The sequence below is a fragment of the Lynx canadensis genome, chromosome C1 (assembly GCF_007474595.2).
Source record: "Lynx canadensis isolate LIC74 chromosome C1, mLynCan4.pri.v2, whole genome shotgun sequence".
In the NCBI taxonomy this organism is placed as follows: Eukaryota; Metazoa; Chordata; class Mammalia; order Carnivora; family Felidae; genus Lynx; species Lynx canadensis.
Window position 1 is genome coordinate 92596835 of NC_044310.1, and position 16388 is coordinate 92613222.

A 16388-nucleotide genomic window follows, 5' to 3' on the forward strand; every position below is an offset into this window, starting at 1 on the left:
TTTTAAATTCATCTGAACTGCATTATTTATCACTTTATGTGATAAATAAATCACATATAAATAAATCACACATAAATCACTACCTACAATCACATATTCTTTTAAATGGCAAATTCAAATTAAGCCAAATTTTCCTATTTTTTGCTGCCCATTGCTAAATTCAGAGAGCACATAGACATTCAAGTTTTTCTTTGCTTACTATGACAAAATATAAGACTATGCAGTCCCATATAGTTACCTTTAACTATCAAGAAAAAACATAGCCCACATATATAATTCTCACAAAGTTAACAGAATATCATTTGTGCTTCTAAAAGTAGGAAGTATAAAAGACTATTATTCAATCCACTTGGGGGTTGGGGGATAGTTTCACTATCTCTAGCAATGAATACTTTAATATTTCAAATTGAAATTATAAAATACTCTTTTAAAATTGTGAAAAGGGGGGCGCCTGGGTGGCGCAGTCGGTTAAGCGTCCGACTTCAGCCAGGTCACGATCTCGCGGTCCATGGGTTCGAGCCCCGCGTCAGGCCCTGGGCTGATGGCTCAGAGCCTGGAGCCTGTTTCCGATTCTGTGTCTCCCTCTCTCTCTGCCCCTCCCCCGTTCATGCTCTGTCTCTGTCCCAAAAATAAATAAACGTTGAAAAAAAAAAATTTTAAATTGTGAAAAGGATTTTAATCAGAACATTTAATTTGAACCTCATTTTTATTTTAAACTGTCAAACTCTGTCCTCTTCTGAGGAAGGTAAGTTGAAGCCTGGGTGGCTATATAAAAGCTTTCGTGACTCCTGCTATTAGTATAGTTTGAAACTACCCTGCTACCCTGACTACAATGGACTGGACCTGGAACAGGGACCTCTAGACTAGGTGTGGTCAACACACCTCACCAAATCCTGTCTTTGGGAAGTACAGATGTCAAGTACACATACAAAGGCAAATGTCTTCCGCTCTGGTTGTAACCTGACAGCTCTAGGACCCACAGTCAGTGAAGAGATCGTGCCTCTTCCTACACAAACTTTTATGTCTTCATGTAATACATCCTCATGGGGAAATAGGGGAAAAACTTGATAGATCATACTATGTCTGCCTTATGTAACTGAATTCATTTCTTAAATTATTCATTTGAGGGGCGCCTGGGTGGCTCAGTCGCGTAAGCATCTTACTTTAACTCAGATATGCTTACAGCTCAGAGCCTAGAACATGCTTCAGATTCTGTGTCTCCCTCTCTCTCTGCCCCTCCCCTGCTCATATTCTCTTTCTCTCTCTCTCTCTACCTCCCTCTCTCTCTCAAAAGTGAATAAACATTTAAAGTTTTTTTTTTTTAACATTTATTTTTGAGAGACAGAGAGAGACAGAGTGCAAGTGGGAGAGGAGCAGAGAGAGGGAGACACAGAATCCAAAGTAGGCTCCAGGCTCGGAGCTGTCAGCACAGAGCCCAAGACGGGGCTCGAACCCGCAAACCGTGAGATCATGACCTGAGCCGAAGTCGGACCCTTAACCGACTGAGCTACCCAGGTGCCCCAAAAGTGAATAAACATTTTTAAAAAATTTTTTAAATTACTCATGTGAATTTATTTGACTAGAAATGCTGTATTTCCCATTGATCCACATATAGGAAATGTGACCGTCGAACAAATAGCATTGGTAGATAAGAGAAAAAGGGAGAAGAATGACTGATTAAATGGCCTATAGCACATGAATAATAATCACAAAGGGTTGCTTTAGAATAGATGTAGCAGAGCCACCAATTAACTCTATGTGCTCATCTGCAGTGTTTAAATTTTTAAAAAACTTGTTGCTATTTTTAAAATATATTTCAAATAAAAATCTACATTCCTACAATTTCTTGAAAATGAAAAGAACTAGAAATACTAGATAAGCAGATTTCTTTGTGCAAGCGAAAAATATTCTTATGTGCTGCTTATCACAACCATAGCCAACTTTATTCATTTATGTTATCTGGCCCATAAGCATCTGGAATAATGGCTGTGTTTATGGGGTTAAAATTTGAACTAAGAAATAAGATAGAATGAAGTTATATAGTAATTAGGTAAGGATATCTGGTTCCAAAGCAAAAAAATAGCTGCATTGAAGATAAGCCCAAAGGAAAAACCAATAATATCTAAAGAAATTAACCACAAGGTTCAGAGAATAGTGCACAGGCCCAACTCAGGAGCCCAGATTGCTACTGGACCATTAAAATTAATACTTGCAAGTATTTTCTGAGGCAACCTCTTCACTTAGCCCAGTGAATGTTCAATTACCTTGAGACAAATAACAGCATTAATAATGATTATTTCTAAAAATAGTTCTATGAATTGAGAATTCCTTAGCAAAATTTGCAAGTATATATAAAAATAATGATGAAACCTCCTTCCCCAAAGTATTACCTCTTCCCCTCTTGACCTTGATAGATTCCCTGAAGAATCTCCAAGAGGTGGTTTAATGACCGAATGTTCTGATGAGCTGTATGAATAGAAATTCAAATAAAGTTTACTCTGAATATCAAAACAAACTGAATTAATTTATCCTTTCAATTTCCAAATTTTTTTTGGCAAACGACCTGCACTGACCCCAGTCAAAGTTACGCTCTGAAGCCATTTATTAAGAGATTCTGGACTCAATAACACCAAACACCATTTTAAGGAGAAGTGAGAAGTCATTCTGGAAAGGAGATTGAGTCAAAATCCATAAATTTTATAGTGAGATGTCAAGTAGTTTTCTCCTGCTAAGTTTTAGAATCCTGAATGCTATGCTTAAATGCTACCCCAGACAGGAACTTAGATTGTTTTTAGGAAAATTTTCTCTGGCCCAAGAGAAAAGACTACAGAAACTGACAGTTTCAAGTCCTACAATAAAACAATGTTTCTCCTTAATTACTTTTAGCCATGTTCCATCTACGTCCATAGCCTTCCAATTGGCTTTTTTTTTTTTTTCTCCATTAATGCTGCACTCTTTATAGACAGTCAAAGGTTTCCAGATAGTTTAAGAAAGTCTACTATATAAAAGTCAGAGACTAGGGGCGCCTGGGTGGCTCAGTTGGTTAAGCATCAGCTTCAGCTCAGGTCATGATCTTGTGGTTCATGAGTTCTAGCCCCACAAAGGCACACCAAAAATGAGGCAATTACTGTCTCCATGAAAAATAAGAAGTTATATGAAAAGAAAACATAATCATATTTATTATATCACACAAGTCAGGTATCACATTACGTGACCATCAACATTGAATACTGATTTAAACAAAAATTGATACATATTGGAAAGAAAGAGTAGACAAAGTAAATGTATTGTGGGTGAGGAGTATGGTAGCTAAATCTAATTAGCAGGAAGTCAATGGATAATAAAAATAGTAACAGAACTATGTTATTTGGAAATGTGGAAATATATAGCAAAAAAACCCAGCTAACTGGGTTGAAAACGGCAGCCTACCAGAAATTGAAATCATAAAGATGGGTAAGATTACCTTCACGTGCTATTTGTCTTTTTAAATCATGTATGTAGGTTACTTTAATTAAAAAAAAAAAAAAAACAACAATTTTAAACTTTGAGTTCTAGTTTTGGGAGTGCAAAAATAGAGTTGTTGAAACTAATAAGGAAGCAAATATTAGATGAACTTATGCTTTTATATATAAAACTAGAATTTTTCAAAATAAAATAATAAAAAAATAAATAAATAATTTTTATTTATAATAAATAATAAAATAGATAATAAATTTAAATGTTTATATTTAATAATGAATATAGACTATACAGTCTATATTTATATAATAAATAATATATAAATACTAAATACTAAATAATAAATATATATTTATTTAATAAATAATAAATAATAACAAAACTAGAACTCTTGATACAAAATTTATAAAGCTAATCTAATTCCTATAAGCATCCAAAGGCCAAATGCAAGTTATCCATTTTTAAATGAACCACTCTCAAAGGTGTTTAATGTTGGGGCGCCTGGGTGGCGCAGTCGGTTAAGTGTCCGACTTCAGCCAGGTCACGATCTCGCGGTCCGTGAGTTTGAGCCCCGCGTCAGGCTCTGGGCTGATGGCTCAGAGCCTGGAGCCTGCTTCCGATTCTGTGTCTCCCTCTCTCTCTGCCCCTCCCCCGTTCATGCTCTGTCTCTCTCTGTCCCAAAAATGAATAAACGTTGAAAAAAAAAAAGAAAAAAAAGGTGTTTAATGTTGAGAATAGATGAAGAAACTCCTATGTGGAATTTAAGAACAAAACAAATGAGCAAAAATTGGGGGGGGGGGGCAAAAGAAAAAAAAGACAAACCAAGAAACAGACTCTTAATTATAAAGAACAAACTGATGATTACCAGAGGGGAGGTGGGTAGGGGGACTGGTGAAATAAATAGGTGAAGGGGATTCAGGAGGGATTAAAAAAAAAAGAATAGATGAAGGAAATGCTCCTTAACTATTCCCATGGCATAAGTTAACACTTGTTTACTAATGACAGCAAGATAAAACTCTTCCCTGATTAGTGAAAGCATAAATATGCAAAATGCCTTCAATTGCTGTAACTGCCAGAACAGCCAAGAGTGTCTTGCTGCAATCATCCCAACATGTTATGAAACATCTTGTGCTCTCAACATCTGTTAATTAAATATTATTTGTTGAAAGGTACCAATGGCAAGAAAAAAGAAAACCAGGGAGAAGATAAAACTGTAAGATCTTTGAGTAAAATAATGTATTAAAAGATAGAATTTTCTTGGTAGTGATGAGAAAGCAAAAATAAAAACAGGAGAAAAAAGACTACTAAGAAATTTAGAAGTTAGTAGAAAAACATAAAGACGGATTAGAAAAAGATTCGGTAGGTAATGAGCTCTAAAAACTTTTAAAAAATTTGTCTGTTGAGAGAGAGAGAGAGAGGAGGCCAGAGGGTGGGGGGGGGGGGCGTGGGGGGGGTGTGGTTACCAAGCAGGTTCTGTGCTATCAGTGTCAAGCCCAACAAGGGGTTCAACATGGTTGATGACAACCATGAGATCATGACCTGAGCTGAAACCAAGAGTCAGACACTTAACTGACTGAGCCAACCAGGTGCCCCATGAGCTCCAAAAACTTTTATTTGTAAGGCTCCAAAGAGAAGTTCAACTTTTTAGGTTTCCATTCATTAGCAGGAAGTTAATATTTCCAGGTTTTATAAAGTACTTACATTTGGTTTCCACTAGAAGGTGACTCCTCAAGAAAAGGTATGTGATTTGTTGATCCAGGATTACGAGGGGTGCTTGTATGAATATTTGAAGCATCATGTGTTAATCTCTGACTAGAGTCTTGGGGAGGTGTAGCAAAACTAGTTACAGAAGAATTATTAGATCCATTGCTTTTGCTCCCATTACATTGCTGGTTGAGCACTGATACCTCATTACCAAGGCTATCCATTCCAATATTTAATTCACCAAGCTTCTGAATGGACCTATAAAATAAAACAATGCAATTATATTAAAAAAAAAAACTTAATCACATTCCTTTTTTTTTTAATTAAGTAAAGTCCACACCCAATGTGGAGCTCAAACTTACAACCCCAAGATCAAGAGTCACATGTTCTTCTGACTGAGCCAGCCAGGCACCCCAATCATTCTTTCCTTTTTTTTCTTTTTCTTTTTCAGAAAGAGAGAGAGCATGAGTGGGGGAGAGGGGCATAGGAAGAGACAGAGAATCTCAAACAGGCTCCATGCTCAGTACAGAGCCCAACATGGGGCTTGATCACACGACCCTGAGGATCATGACCTGAACTGAACTGTCAAGAGTCAAGACACTCAACCAACTGAGCCGCCCAGGTGCCCCACATTCTTAACATATAGATTATTAGAAGTTTGAGAAGGGAAATACATGCACATGTAATATATATATGAAATATATAAATGGTAATTTTTTAGTACAAAAAAATTGGCTTAAGACATAACCAAGATACCAAAAGAAGATCCAAATTTTCCTAAAGTATGCCACCGTAGAAGGATATATGCCTAAAAGCACCTTTTACCATAACAGCAAGAAAAAAAATCTGTTTCTTCTCCAGTATAACTGGTTTAATTTTCCACTTAAAACTTAATTTCCCCAAATAGTCAACAAAAATACCACCACTACCAAAATTTCTCACCAACAAAACAAATCATTTTCATTTCATCTCTGTAGTTATATCACATCAAGTAGGAAATGTATGATTAGAGCAGGCCATGACGGAAGTCAAGTGGCATCCTATTATTCACATATTCAATCTACACATACTCTCTGACAGGCTCTGATCTAGGTACTAGAGGGATAAAAGAGAAAGCAAAGCAAGTGAGCCTCAAGGTCTTTCCCTCATCACAAGTCTCCCTACATCAGGATAGACTGACTTTTGTTGGACTCAGGGCTCCAAAGAGCACAAAGAGGAAGCTGACAAGCTCTCTTAAGACTGAGACCCAGAACTGGCCCAGCATCACTTTTTACAGCTTAGATTCAATATGAGAGAGGAGTCACAAGGGGTATGAATTCCAAGAGGTGCTGTGGTTTATTGTATTTTGAAAGTTTTCCTACATTAAACACTGGTGCGCGCGCGTGTGTGTGTGTGTGTGTGTGTGTGTGTGTGTGTGTGTATGTTTAGGGCTTAGAAAAGACTTTTTTTTTTAATTTTTTTTTTAACGTTTATTTATTTTTGAGACAGAGAGAGACAGAGCATGAACAGGGGAGGGGCAGAGAGAGAGGGAGACACAGAATCTGAAGCAGGCTCCAGGCTCTGAGCCATCAGCCCAGAGCCCGACGCGGGGCTCGAACTCACGGACTGTGAGATCGTGACCTGAACTGAAGTCGGACGCTTAACCGACTGAGCCACCCAGGCGCCCCAGAAAAGACTTTTAAAAAGTAACTCAACATTATTAAAGGAACTGCCAGCCATTATTTTTTATGTTAAAATTTTTAACTAGGCAGCATTTTCCAAATTGTGTTCTATGAAACACTAATCCTGTGAAATGCTCCTCATAAAAAATGAATCTGAGGTCAAGTAAATTTGGAAAGTGCTAAGTATAAAGAGTAAAATGCTAACATCATTTTGACTCTCTAAAGTGGTGAGGATGGGGATGTGGCAGAATATGCCTCTAAGTGCCAAATCAGCAGTGCCGATTATTAGTATTAGAAGAAACAAAATATCAAGAAGTATAAAGTAGTGACACAGTATGGTTAATAAAAATTCTATCATGCTTTAGTTTATTTTCTTCAATAAGATCTATTATGTAACATGACTCATTTCTTTCCCTCTGTCTATGCCTCTTGGAAAAAAGATGCAAAATTTAAATCTGGAAACTATGCTCTATTGCTAGAATGACTTGAAGAAATACAACATTAACATTTCAGGGAAAGGATATTTTATTTTATAGATTCTATCTCTATTCAATTTGTCCATGGTATTAGATATTTTAAAGTTCCGGTACAGCGGGGCACCTGAGTGGCTCAGTTGGTTAAGCATCTGACTTCAGCTCAGGTCATGATCTTACCGCTTATAAGCTTGAGTCCCACATTGGGGCTCTGTGCTGACAGCTCAAAGCCTGGAGCCTGCTTTGGATTCTGCGTCTCCCTTTCTTTCTGCCCCTCCCCTGCTTATGCTCTGTCTCTCTTTCAAAAGTAAATAAACATTTAAAAATTTTTCAAAAAGTAAATAAAGTCCTGGTACGGCCTCAGATATATGAAAAAAAGGATTGAATAAAATATTAAAGGGTTAGAAAACAATAGATAAGAGAGGGCCAGGAGAAAAACAGAATTTATACGAAACTAATTTTCAAAAGCTAAATAACAAGAAAGAACTTGAATTCTATTTATAATGATCTTTAAAGGAAAGATAAACCATCCTGAATAGTTTTTTCCTGAGGAAGTACATCCTTTACCACTGTTAGGATCACAGAACCTTGACATTTTATCTTCTGATTTAATGCCAGCTATCTGTTTTCACTGCAAAATAAAATGGTCAGAGAATCCAATTGCAACCATGACCTTTATGGATATGAAGAAGACATCCAAGAACCAGAAATGGCAGTTCATCAAATTAGGATAATTCTAATAAACCACGGACTTATCAGAGGAGATAAGAAAATGATCCTCAAATGCAATGTTCAAAAGCCTACTTAGACTCTAGACTACCACTAAACATTCCTGAAGGTTTGAAGACAGAATCAATTTCAGGCTCACTGACTTGCCCAACCCTCAGAATTTCAAGCAGATTACTTCCAATATTATTGAACCAAATAAAGAACTGATAGTCACCACTGAATTGCCTAATCATAATGACAATAATAACCAACATTTATGGTACACTTCTTATATGCACCAGGATTTATTCTAAGTAATTTTTTATATATTAACTCATTTAATCTTCCAACAAGCTTTGCTCAGAGACATATATTCTAGTTTACTGATTTTTAAAAAGACACATTACTATCTACCTGTCCATATACATACAAACACACACACACACACACACACACACACACACACACACACACACACACCCCTCCTATAATTAAAAGCAATGTAAGGTCATATTACCTTGGCAGAAATTATAAGAAAGAAAGAAAGAATAACTTTAATATATTGAATTCAATAATAATTTTAATATACTGAATTCAAAAGAACCTGGAAGTTCAAGCACCCAAAATAACAATAAAAACAACAGTGAACACTTAACATAGTGCTTACTATATGCCAGATACTGTTCTAAGTACTTTGCATAGATTAACTCATTTCATCTTCATGGCTGTTCTGTGCAGATGAGGAAACAAGCAAAACGAAGCTAAGTAACTAGGACTCCTAGGACCTGAACTACCCTGGGACAGAGCTGGATCCACCTAGCCATTTGCTTCCAGCTGTCAGCTGAACCACCACACTTCTGCTCTTGTTGCTTCGATGTGAAAAAAGGTTTAAAGGAAAGAAGAACAAAATTAGATGGACCCTCAGAATGCTGTGACAAGAAGATATTCTGTAACTCTGTATTACTTCAAACACTTTAAAATTACAAACTATACATGGAAAGCAGCAGTCATTGCCTGCTTGTAGTCTCTTTGAAATAATTCCTTACATTTTAAAAAATGACTGAAAGACATACCTATTAAGAAATTGTTCCGTAAGATTCTGCTGCTGATCGGGACCATCCTCCTGATTCACACCTCCTTCGAGCAGCATTTGTTGGTATATCTGCCGCTGTTGCTCCTTCTGTTCTAAATGCTGTTGATAGCGTAATCTTTGCCTATAATATTCTTGAAATTGTTCTGTTGAATCTCGAAGCTTAAAAATATTAGAAAATATATTTTAACAGACTATGATTAAATATATGTTCCTACTCAACAGTAACTTCTATAAACGCTGGATGAAATGTGCAAGTAGCTATATTTAACAATTAGAAAATACTTAATATATTGCTCTTTGAAAAATAACATAGTATCCATGAGTTTTTATAATCAAGTAGATCAATTAATTTACTTTATTCTATAGCAAAAGACTGACCAAAATGAATGGTTACCCTGGATCTTTGACTAATGCAAAAGAAAAATATATATTATAGTTGTCACAAGGGGGTTAGATCTGTATTACTTGAAAAAAATACTAAGAGAAGACATTAGGATTTAATAAACGCAGTATTAACCTTGTCCAACACACTTAATTTAAGCAGGTAAATGGTTTAATAGGTTACTCTAGAGAGAAACTTTAAAAATTTCCTTCAAAAACAGTACCTTAATTCAGGTTTCAAATGACCTTTCACAAGAAAGTAGAATAAATGAATGGTAAACTTAAACTTTACAGGACTTGGATATTCAGTAAATTCCAATATTGGCAAAGAAAGATTCCTCTGCCAAGGTGGAGTCTGGTCATATTACAAAGATCATGTGAACCAGGGTTACCCTGGAACTAATCAATTATCTTTGAAATTGGCCAACAGTGACAATAAGCTTAGCCAAGAGTCTTACACAGCTAACTTAAGCTAAAACTGTCTCCCTTTTCCAGGAAATAGTAACAATCCTCTTCCATTTCATAACTTAATAGCAATAACTCTGAGAAAAAATTACGTGTCCTTTTAAATTTTTTATTGTTGGTAAAATAGAAAACTTGTCATCTTAACCATTTTCATGTGTACAATTCAGTGGCATTAACTATACTCACAACATTGTGCAATTATTACCACTATTTCCAAAATTCTTCATCACCCTAAAGAGAAACTCTGTAACCATGAGGCAGTAACTTCTCATTTCTCTCCCTCCCCCAAGCTCCTGGTAACCTCTATTCTATTTTCTCTATGATTTTGTCAATTTTAGATATTTGATATAAGTGGAATCATATAATATTTGTCCTTTTGTATCTGACATTTCACTTAGCATGATATTTTCAAAGTTCATCCATGTTGTAGCATATGTCAGAATTTCATTCCTTTGTGTGGCTGAATAATATTCCATTGGATGGATATACCACTTTTGTTTATCCATTAATCTGTGAGTGGACACTTGGGTTGTATCTACCTTTTGGCTACTGTGAATAATGCCTCTATGAACATGGATGTACAGATACCTGTTTGAGTCCTTGCTTTCAATGTTTTTGAGTGAAATTACTGGGTCATACGGTAATTCTAAATTTAGCTATATTTAAGCTATATTTTATTTACATATTTATATTCTATATTTAATTCTATATTTAAGGTACCACCAATCCATAGTGACTGCACCATTACACATTCAAATCAACGACATATGAGGGTTCAAATTTCTCCACTCCCCACCAACACTTATTTTCCACTGCTTTGAGTTCAGCCATCCTAGTAGTTGTGAATCTATATTTCATTGGGGTTTTGATTCGCATTTCCCTAATGACTAGTAGTATTCAGCATCTTTTCATGTGCTTATTGGCCATTTGAATATATTCTTTGGAGAAATGTTTGTTCAACTTTTTTTTTTTTAAGTAGGCTTCACACCCAGCATGGAGCCCAATGAGGGGCTTGAACTCATAACCCTGAGATCAAGACCTAAACTGAGATCAAGAGTCAGATGCTGAACCAACTGAGCAACCCAGATGCCCCTCAACTCCTTTTTCATAAGTTGAATTGTCTTTTTGTTGTTGAGTTGTAGTTCTTCATATATGCTAGATATTAAACCCTTATTAGATATATAATTTGCAAATATTTTTCCCAGTCTGCTGGCTGTCTTTTCACTTTTCTGATAATGTCCTTTGATGCGCAAAAGCTTTTAATTTTGATGAAGCTCAATTTATCAATTTCTACGTTTGTTGCTCAAGCTTTTAGTATCATATCTAAGAATACATTACAAAATCCAAGATCACAAAGATCTACCCTTATGTTTTCTTCTAAGAGTTTTATACTTTTAGCTCTTATAATTAAGTTGTTGATCTGTTCATTTTTGTACATTATGTGAGGTGGAGATCCAACTTCATTCTTTTCCATGTACAAATCCAGCTGATCCATCATTATCAGTTAAAGAGACTATTCTTTCCCCGTTGAATGGACCTGACATCCTTGACAAAAGTCAATTAGCCACAGATATATGGGATTACTTCTAGTCTCTCAATGTAGTCCATTGGTCTATATTTCAGTCCTTATGCAAGTACCAAACAGTTTTGATTACTGTAGCTTTTGTAGCTACCGTAGCTTTGTGGCTTTGCAATCATGAACTGTGTGTGAGTCCTCCAACTTTGTTCTTTTTAAAGATTGTTTTGGCTATTCAGGACACATTACAACTCCATATGAACTTGAATACTGGCTTTTCACTGCTGCAAAAAAGGTTGCAGAATTTTTTTAAAGGAATTACATGAAATCTGTAGATCATATTGGAGAGTACTGACAACAATATTAAGTTTCCCTATGTGTGAACACAGGATATCTATTTATTTAGATCTTTTAAAATTCCTTTCAGCAATGTTTTATAGATTTTAGCATACAAGTTTTTCACCTCTTTGGTTTAATTTATTCCCAGGTATTTTATCCTTTTATATGCTATTGTAAATGGAACTGCTTTCTTAATTTCCTGTTCAGATTGTTCAGTGTTGGTAGTATAGAACCACAACTAACTCTTATTGTTGCTCTTGTACTCTGTAACTTTGCTAAACTCGTTTGTAAGCTCTAGTAGCTTTCTTATGAATTCTTTGGGATTTTCTATAAACAGGATCATGTCATCTGTAAATAGAGATAGTTTTACTTCTTTCTTTCCAATCTGGGTCGGCTTTTGATTCTTTTCCTTGTCTAATCTCTCTAGCTACAACTTCCAGGAAATGCTGAATAGCAGCGGTAAAAATAGGCATCCTTGTCTTTGTTCCTGATCTTAGGGGAAAGCTTTTAGTTTTTCCCCAATGAGTAAGAGGTTAGCTTGGGTTTTTCATAAATGAACTTTACCATGCCAAGGAAATTCCATTTTATTGTTAGTTTTCTGAGAGCTTTTATCATGAAAGAGTGTCTGATTTTGTCAAATGCCTTTTCTGCATCAATTGACATGGTCAGATGTTTTTTTGTCCATTATCCTACTAATGTGACATACTACATTGATTGATTTATTTAATGTTGAACTAACCTTGCACTCTGGGATAAATTCACTTGGTCAGGGTACATAATCCTTTGAATATACTGATGAATTTAGTTTGCTAGTATTTTGTTAGGGTTTTAGTTTCTATTCATGAAAGAAATTGGTCTGTAGTTTTCTTTTTCTTTCTTTTTTTTAAAGTTTATTTAGTATGAGGGGCACCTGGGTGGCTTAGTTTGTTAAGTGTCCGATGTCAGCTCAGGTCATGATCTCACAGTTTGTGGGTTCAAGCCCTGCGTGAGGCTCTGGGCTAATAGCTCAGAGCCTGGAGCCTGCTTTGGATTCTGTGTCTCCCTCTCTCTCTGCTCCTCCCTGGCTTCTGCATTCTCTCAAAAATAATACACATAAAAGTTTATTTTGAGACAGAGAGACAGTGTGTGAGTGGGAGAGGAGACAGAAGGAGAGAGAGAATCCCAAGCAGCCATCAGCACAGAGCCTGACACAAGGCTCAAATCCATGAACCATGAGATCATGATCTGAGCTGAAATCAAAGAGTCAGACCTTAACTGACTGAGCCACCCAGGCTTTAATTTTCTTTTCTTGTAATGTCTTCATCTGGCCTTGGTATGAGGGTAATGCTAGCCTCACAGAATGAGTTAGGAAGTATTCCTTCTTCTTATACACTTTTAGAAGATTTTGAGAAGGACTGATGTTAACCCTACCTTAAATGTTTGGTAGAATTCATCCATAAAGCCACCTGATTCTGGATTTTTCTTTGTTGGAAGGTTTTTGATTACTGATTCAATCTCTACTCATTGTAAGTTTGTTGAGATTTTCTATTTCCTCTTGAGTCAGCTTAGGTAATTTGTGATTTCTAGGAATTTGTCCATTTCAACTAGGTTATCTAACTTGCTGGCTTACAGTGGTCATAGTATTCTCTTATAATCCATTTTATTATTGTAAGGTTGACAGGAAAGTCCCCAGTTTTATTTCCGATTTTACTTGTGTCTTTTTTTTTTTTTTTTTTGGTTAGTCTAGCTAAGGGCTTGTCAATTTTGTTAATCTTTTCAAAGAATCAACTTTTGATTTTATTGATTCTCTATTGTTTTCCTTTTCTCTATTTTATTTATCTCCCCTCTAATCTTTATTACTTCCTTCTGCTAAAATTTGTTTTTCTTTTTTCTAGTTCCTCAAGGCATAAAGTTAGGTTATTACTTTGAGGACTTTATTCTTCTTCTTTTAAATTTTTATTTACTTATGGGGCACCTGGGTGGCTCAGTCAGTTAAGTTGGCTCAGTCTGACTTCAGCTCGGGTCATGATCTCACAGTCCATGAGTTTGAGCTCACATTGGGCTCTATGTTGACAGCTCAGAGCCTGGAGCCTGCTTTGGATTCTGTGTCTCCCTTTCTCTCTGCCCCTTCCTCACTTGTACTCTCTCTCTCAAAAATAAACAAACATTAAAACATTAAAAAAAAAAAAATTTATTTATTTTGAGAGGGGAGGGGCAGAGAGAGAGGAAAGAGAGAATCCCAAGAAGGCTCCATGCTGTCAACACAGAGCCCAAATCAGGGCCCAATCTCATAGACTGTGAGATCATGACCTGAGCCAAGATCAAGAGTTGGATGCTTAACCAACTGACCCATCCAGGCACCCCTTTTCTTTTTTAATGTAAGCATTTACAGGCATAAATTTCCCCTGAGCACTGCTTTTGCTGTATCTCATCAATTTGGAATGTTGTATGCTTTGGTATGTTGTTCATTTTTATTAGTTTCTAGGTATTTTCTAATTTCCCTTGTGATTTCCTCTTTGACCCACTGGTTATTTAAAAGTGTGTTAATTTCTACACATTTGTGAATTTTCCAATTTTCCCTCTTATTAATTTCTAGCTTCATCCCATTATGGTCAGAGAAGACACTTCATGTGATTTCAATTTTTTAAAATTTATTGAGATTTGTTTTGGGTCCTAATATATAGTCTATCCTGAAAAATGTGTATTCTGCTATTGTTGAAGTGTTCTTTTTTTTGTTAGTATCACTTTATTTACATATTTGTATTCAGATATTGTTAGTATTCACATATTCACAAAACAAGTTACAAACACTTGGAATACTATCACTGACCTGAGGGCCTAAGAAAACAACTTCCTCTAAAAAGACTGATACAGGCACCTCTGGGTAAAAAAAAAAAAAAAAGATGCACTGGGGCACCTGTGTGGCTCAGTTGGTTGAGCGACCGACTTCAGCTCAAGTCATGATCTCGCAGCTTGTGGGTTCAAGCCCTGCATCAGGCTCTGTGCTGAAAGCTTGGAGCCTGGAGCCTGCTTTGGATTCTCTGTCTCTCTCTCTCTCTCTGTCCCTAACCTACTCACATTCTGTCTCTGTCTCAAAAATAAACAAACATTAAAAAAAAATTTTTTTTTAAAAGGTGCATCCTCCAAAGCAACAAAATTGTTGGAGTATTCTACAGATGTCTGTTAGGTCTAGTTGGTTTATAGTGTTGTTCAAGTACTTTGTATCCTTATGGATCTTCTGTTTAGATGTTTTATCCATTATAGTAGGTAGGGCATTGAAGTCTCCAACTATCATTTCTCCCTTCAACTCTGCCAATGTTTGCTTCATAGATTTTGGGGTTCTACTGTTTGGTGCATATTCATACATATTTTTAAATATATTAAAAAAATTTTTTTTAACTTTTATGTTTATTTTTGAGAGAGAGAGAGAGAGAGAGAAACAGAGTGCAAGTGGGGGAGGGACAGAGAGAGAGGAAGACACAGAATCCAAAGCAGACTTTAGGCTCTGAGCTGTCAGCACACAGCCTGATGTGGGGCTGGAACCCATGAACCGTGAGATCACAACCTGAGCCGAAGTCAGACACTTAACTGACTGAGCCACCCAGGCGCCCCTTAAATTTTTTTTTTTTAATCTTTACTTATTTTTGAGAGAAAGTGTGTGAGAGGGAGAGGGACAGAGAGAGGGAGACACAGAATCTGAAGCAGGTTCCAGGCTCCGAGCTATCAGCACAGGGCCCAACACAGGGCTTGAACTCACAAACCATGAGATCATGACCTGAGCTGAAGTTGGATGCTTAACTGACTGCGCCACCCAGGCGCCCCTATATTTTTAAGTTTATTTATTTTGAAAGAGAGAGCATAATCAGGAAAGGGGCAGAGAAAGAAAGAGAGAGAGAGAGAGAGAGAGAGAGAGAGAGAGAGAGAGAGAATGAATCCCAAGCAGGCTCTGCACTGTGAGCACAGACCCCAACACAGGGCCCAAACCCACCAACTGTAAGATCATGACCTGAGCCAAAATCAAGAGTTAGACACTTAACCACTGAGGCACACAGGTGCCCCTTATATGTATTTTTAACAATAATTTTTCTGCTTCATTCTTAATATTCGGTTGAAAACAAAAAAATTTATTGAACGTTTTAAAACTACCTCTTCATTTCTTCTAAGTGGCATAATATATAAGATAAAATTTATAATCTCCTTCATAATACAATTTCCTTTCTAAAACACCACAGAAAAATAATTTAGAACTGTAAAGACTTGGATAAAAATGGCGCCTGGGTGGCTCAGTAGGTTAAACATCCGACTTCAGCTCGGGTCATCATCTCACAGTTCATGAGTTGAGCCCCACGTTGGGCTCTGTGCTGGTAGCTCGGAGCCTAGACCATGCTTCGGATTCTGTGTCTCCCTCTCTCTCTGCCCCTCCCCTGCTCAAACTCTGTCTCTCTCGTTCAAAAATAAATAAACATTAAAAAAGAAAGACTTGGATAAAAGTATTTTCTATTACAAATGTCATTTCTGAGGTGCCTGGGTGGTTTAGTCAGTTAAGCATCCGACTTTGGCTCAGGTCATGATTTCACAGTTCATGAGTTTGAGCCCCGCGTCAGGCTCTG

General features: G+C 36.5%; 1 protein-coding gene across 6 annotated transcripts in view; it reads right to left on the reverse strand.

The window, feature by feature from the left end:
* WDR47 (WD repeat domain 47) overlaps window positions 1-16388 on the reverse strand; it is a 70880-nt gene that overhangs the window by 18770 nt on the left and 35722 nt on the right. For all 6 annotated transcript variants that reach the window (XM_030324357.2, XM_030324358.1, XM_032594353.1 and 3 more), the window contains 3 exons: window positions 9079-9257; window positions 5161-5421; window positions 2391-2466 (listed from right to left, as the gene is read on the reverse strand). In XM_030324357.2, coding sequence (XP_030180217.1) covers window positions 2391-2466; window positions 5161-5421; window positions 9079-9257 — 516 coding nt within the window. The remainder of the gene's footprint in view (window positions 1-2390; window positions 2467-5160; window positions 5422-9078; window positions 9258-16388) is intronic.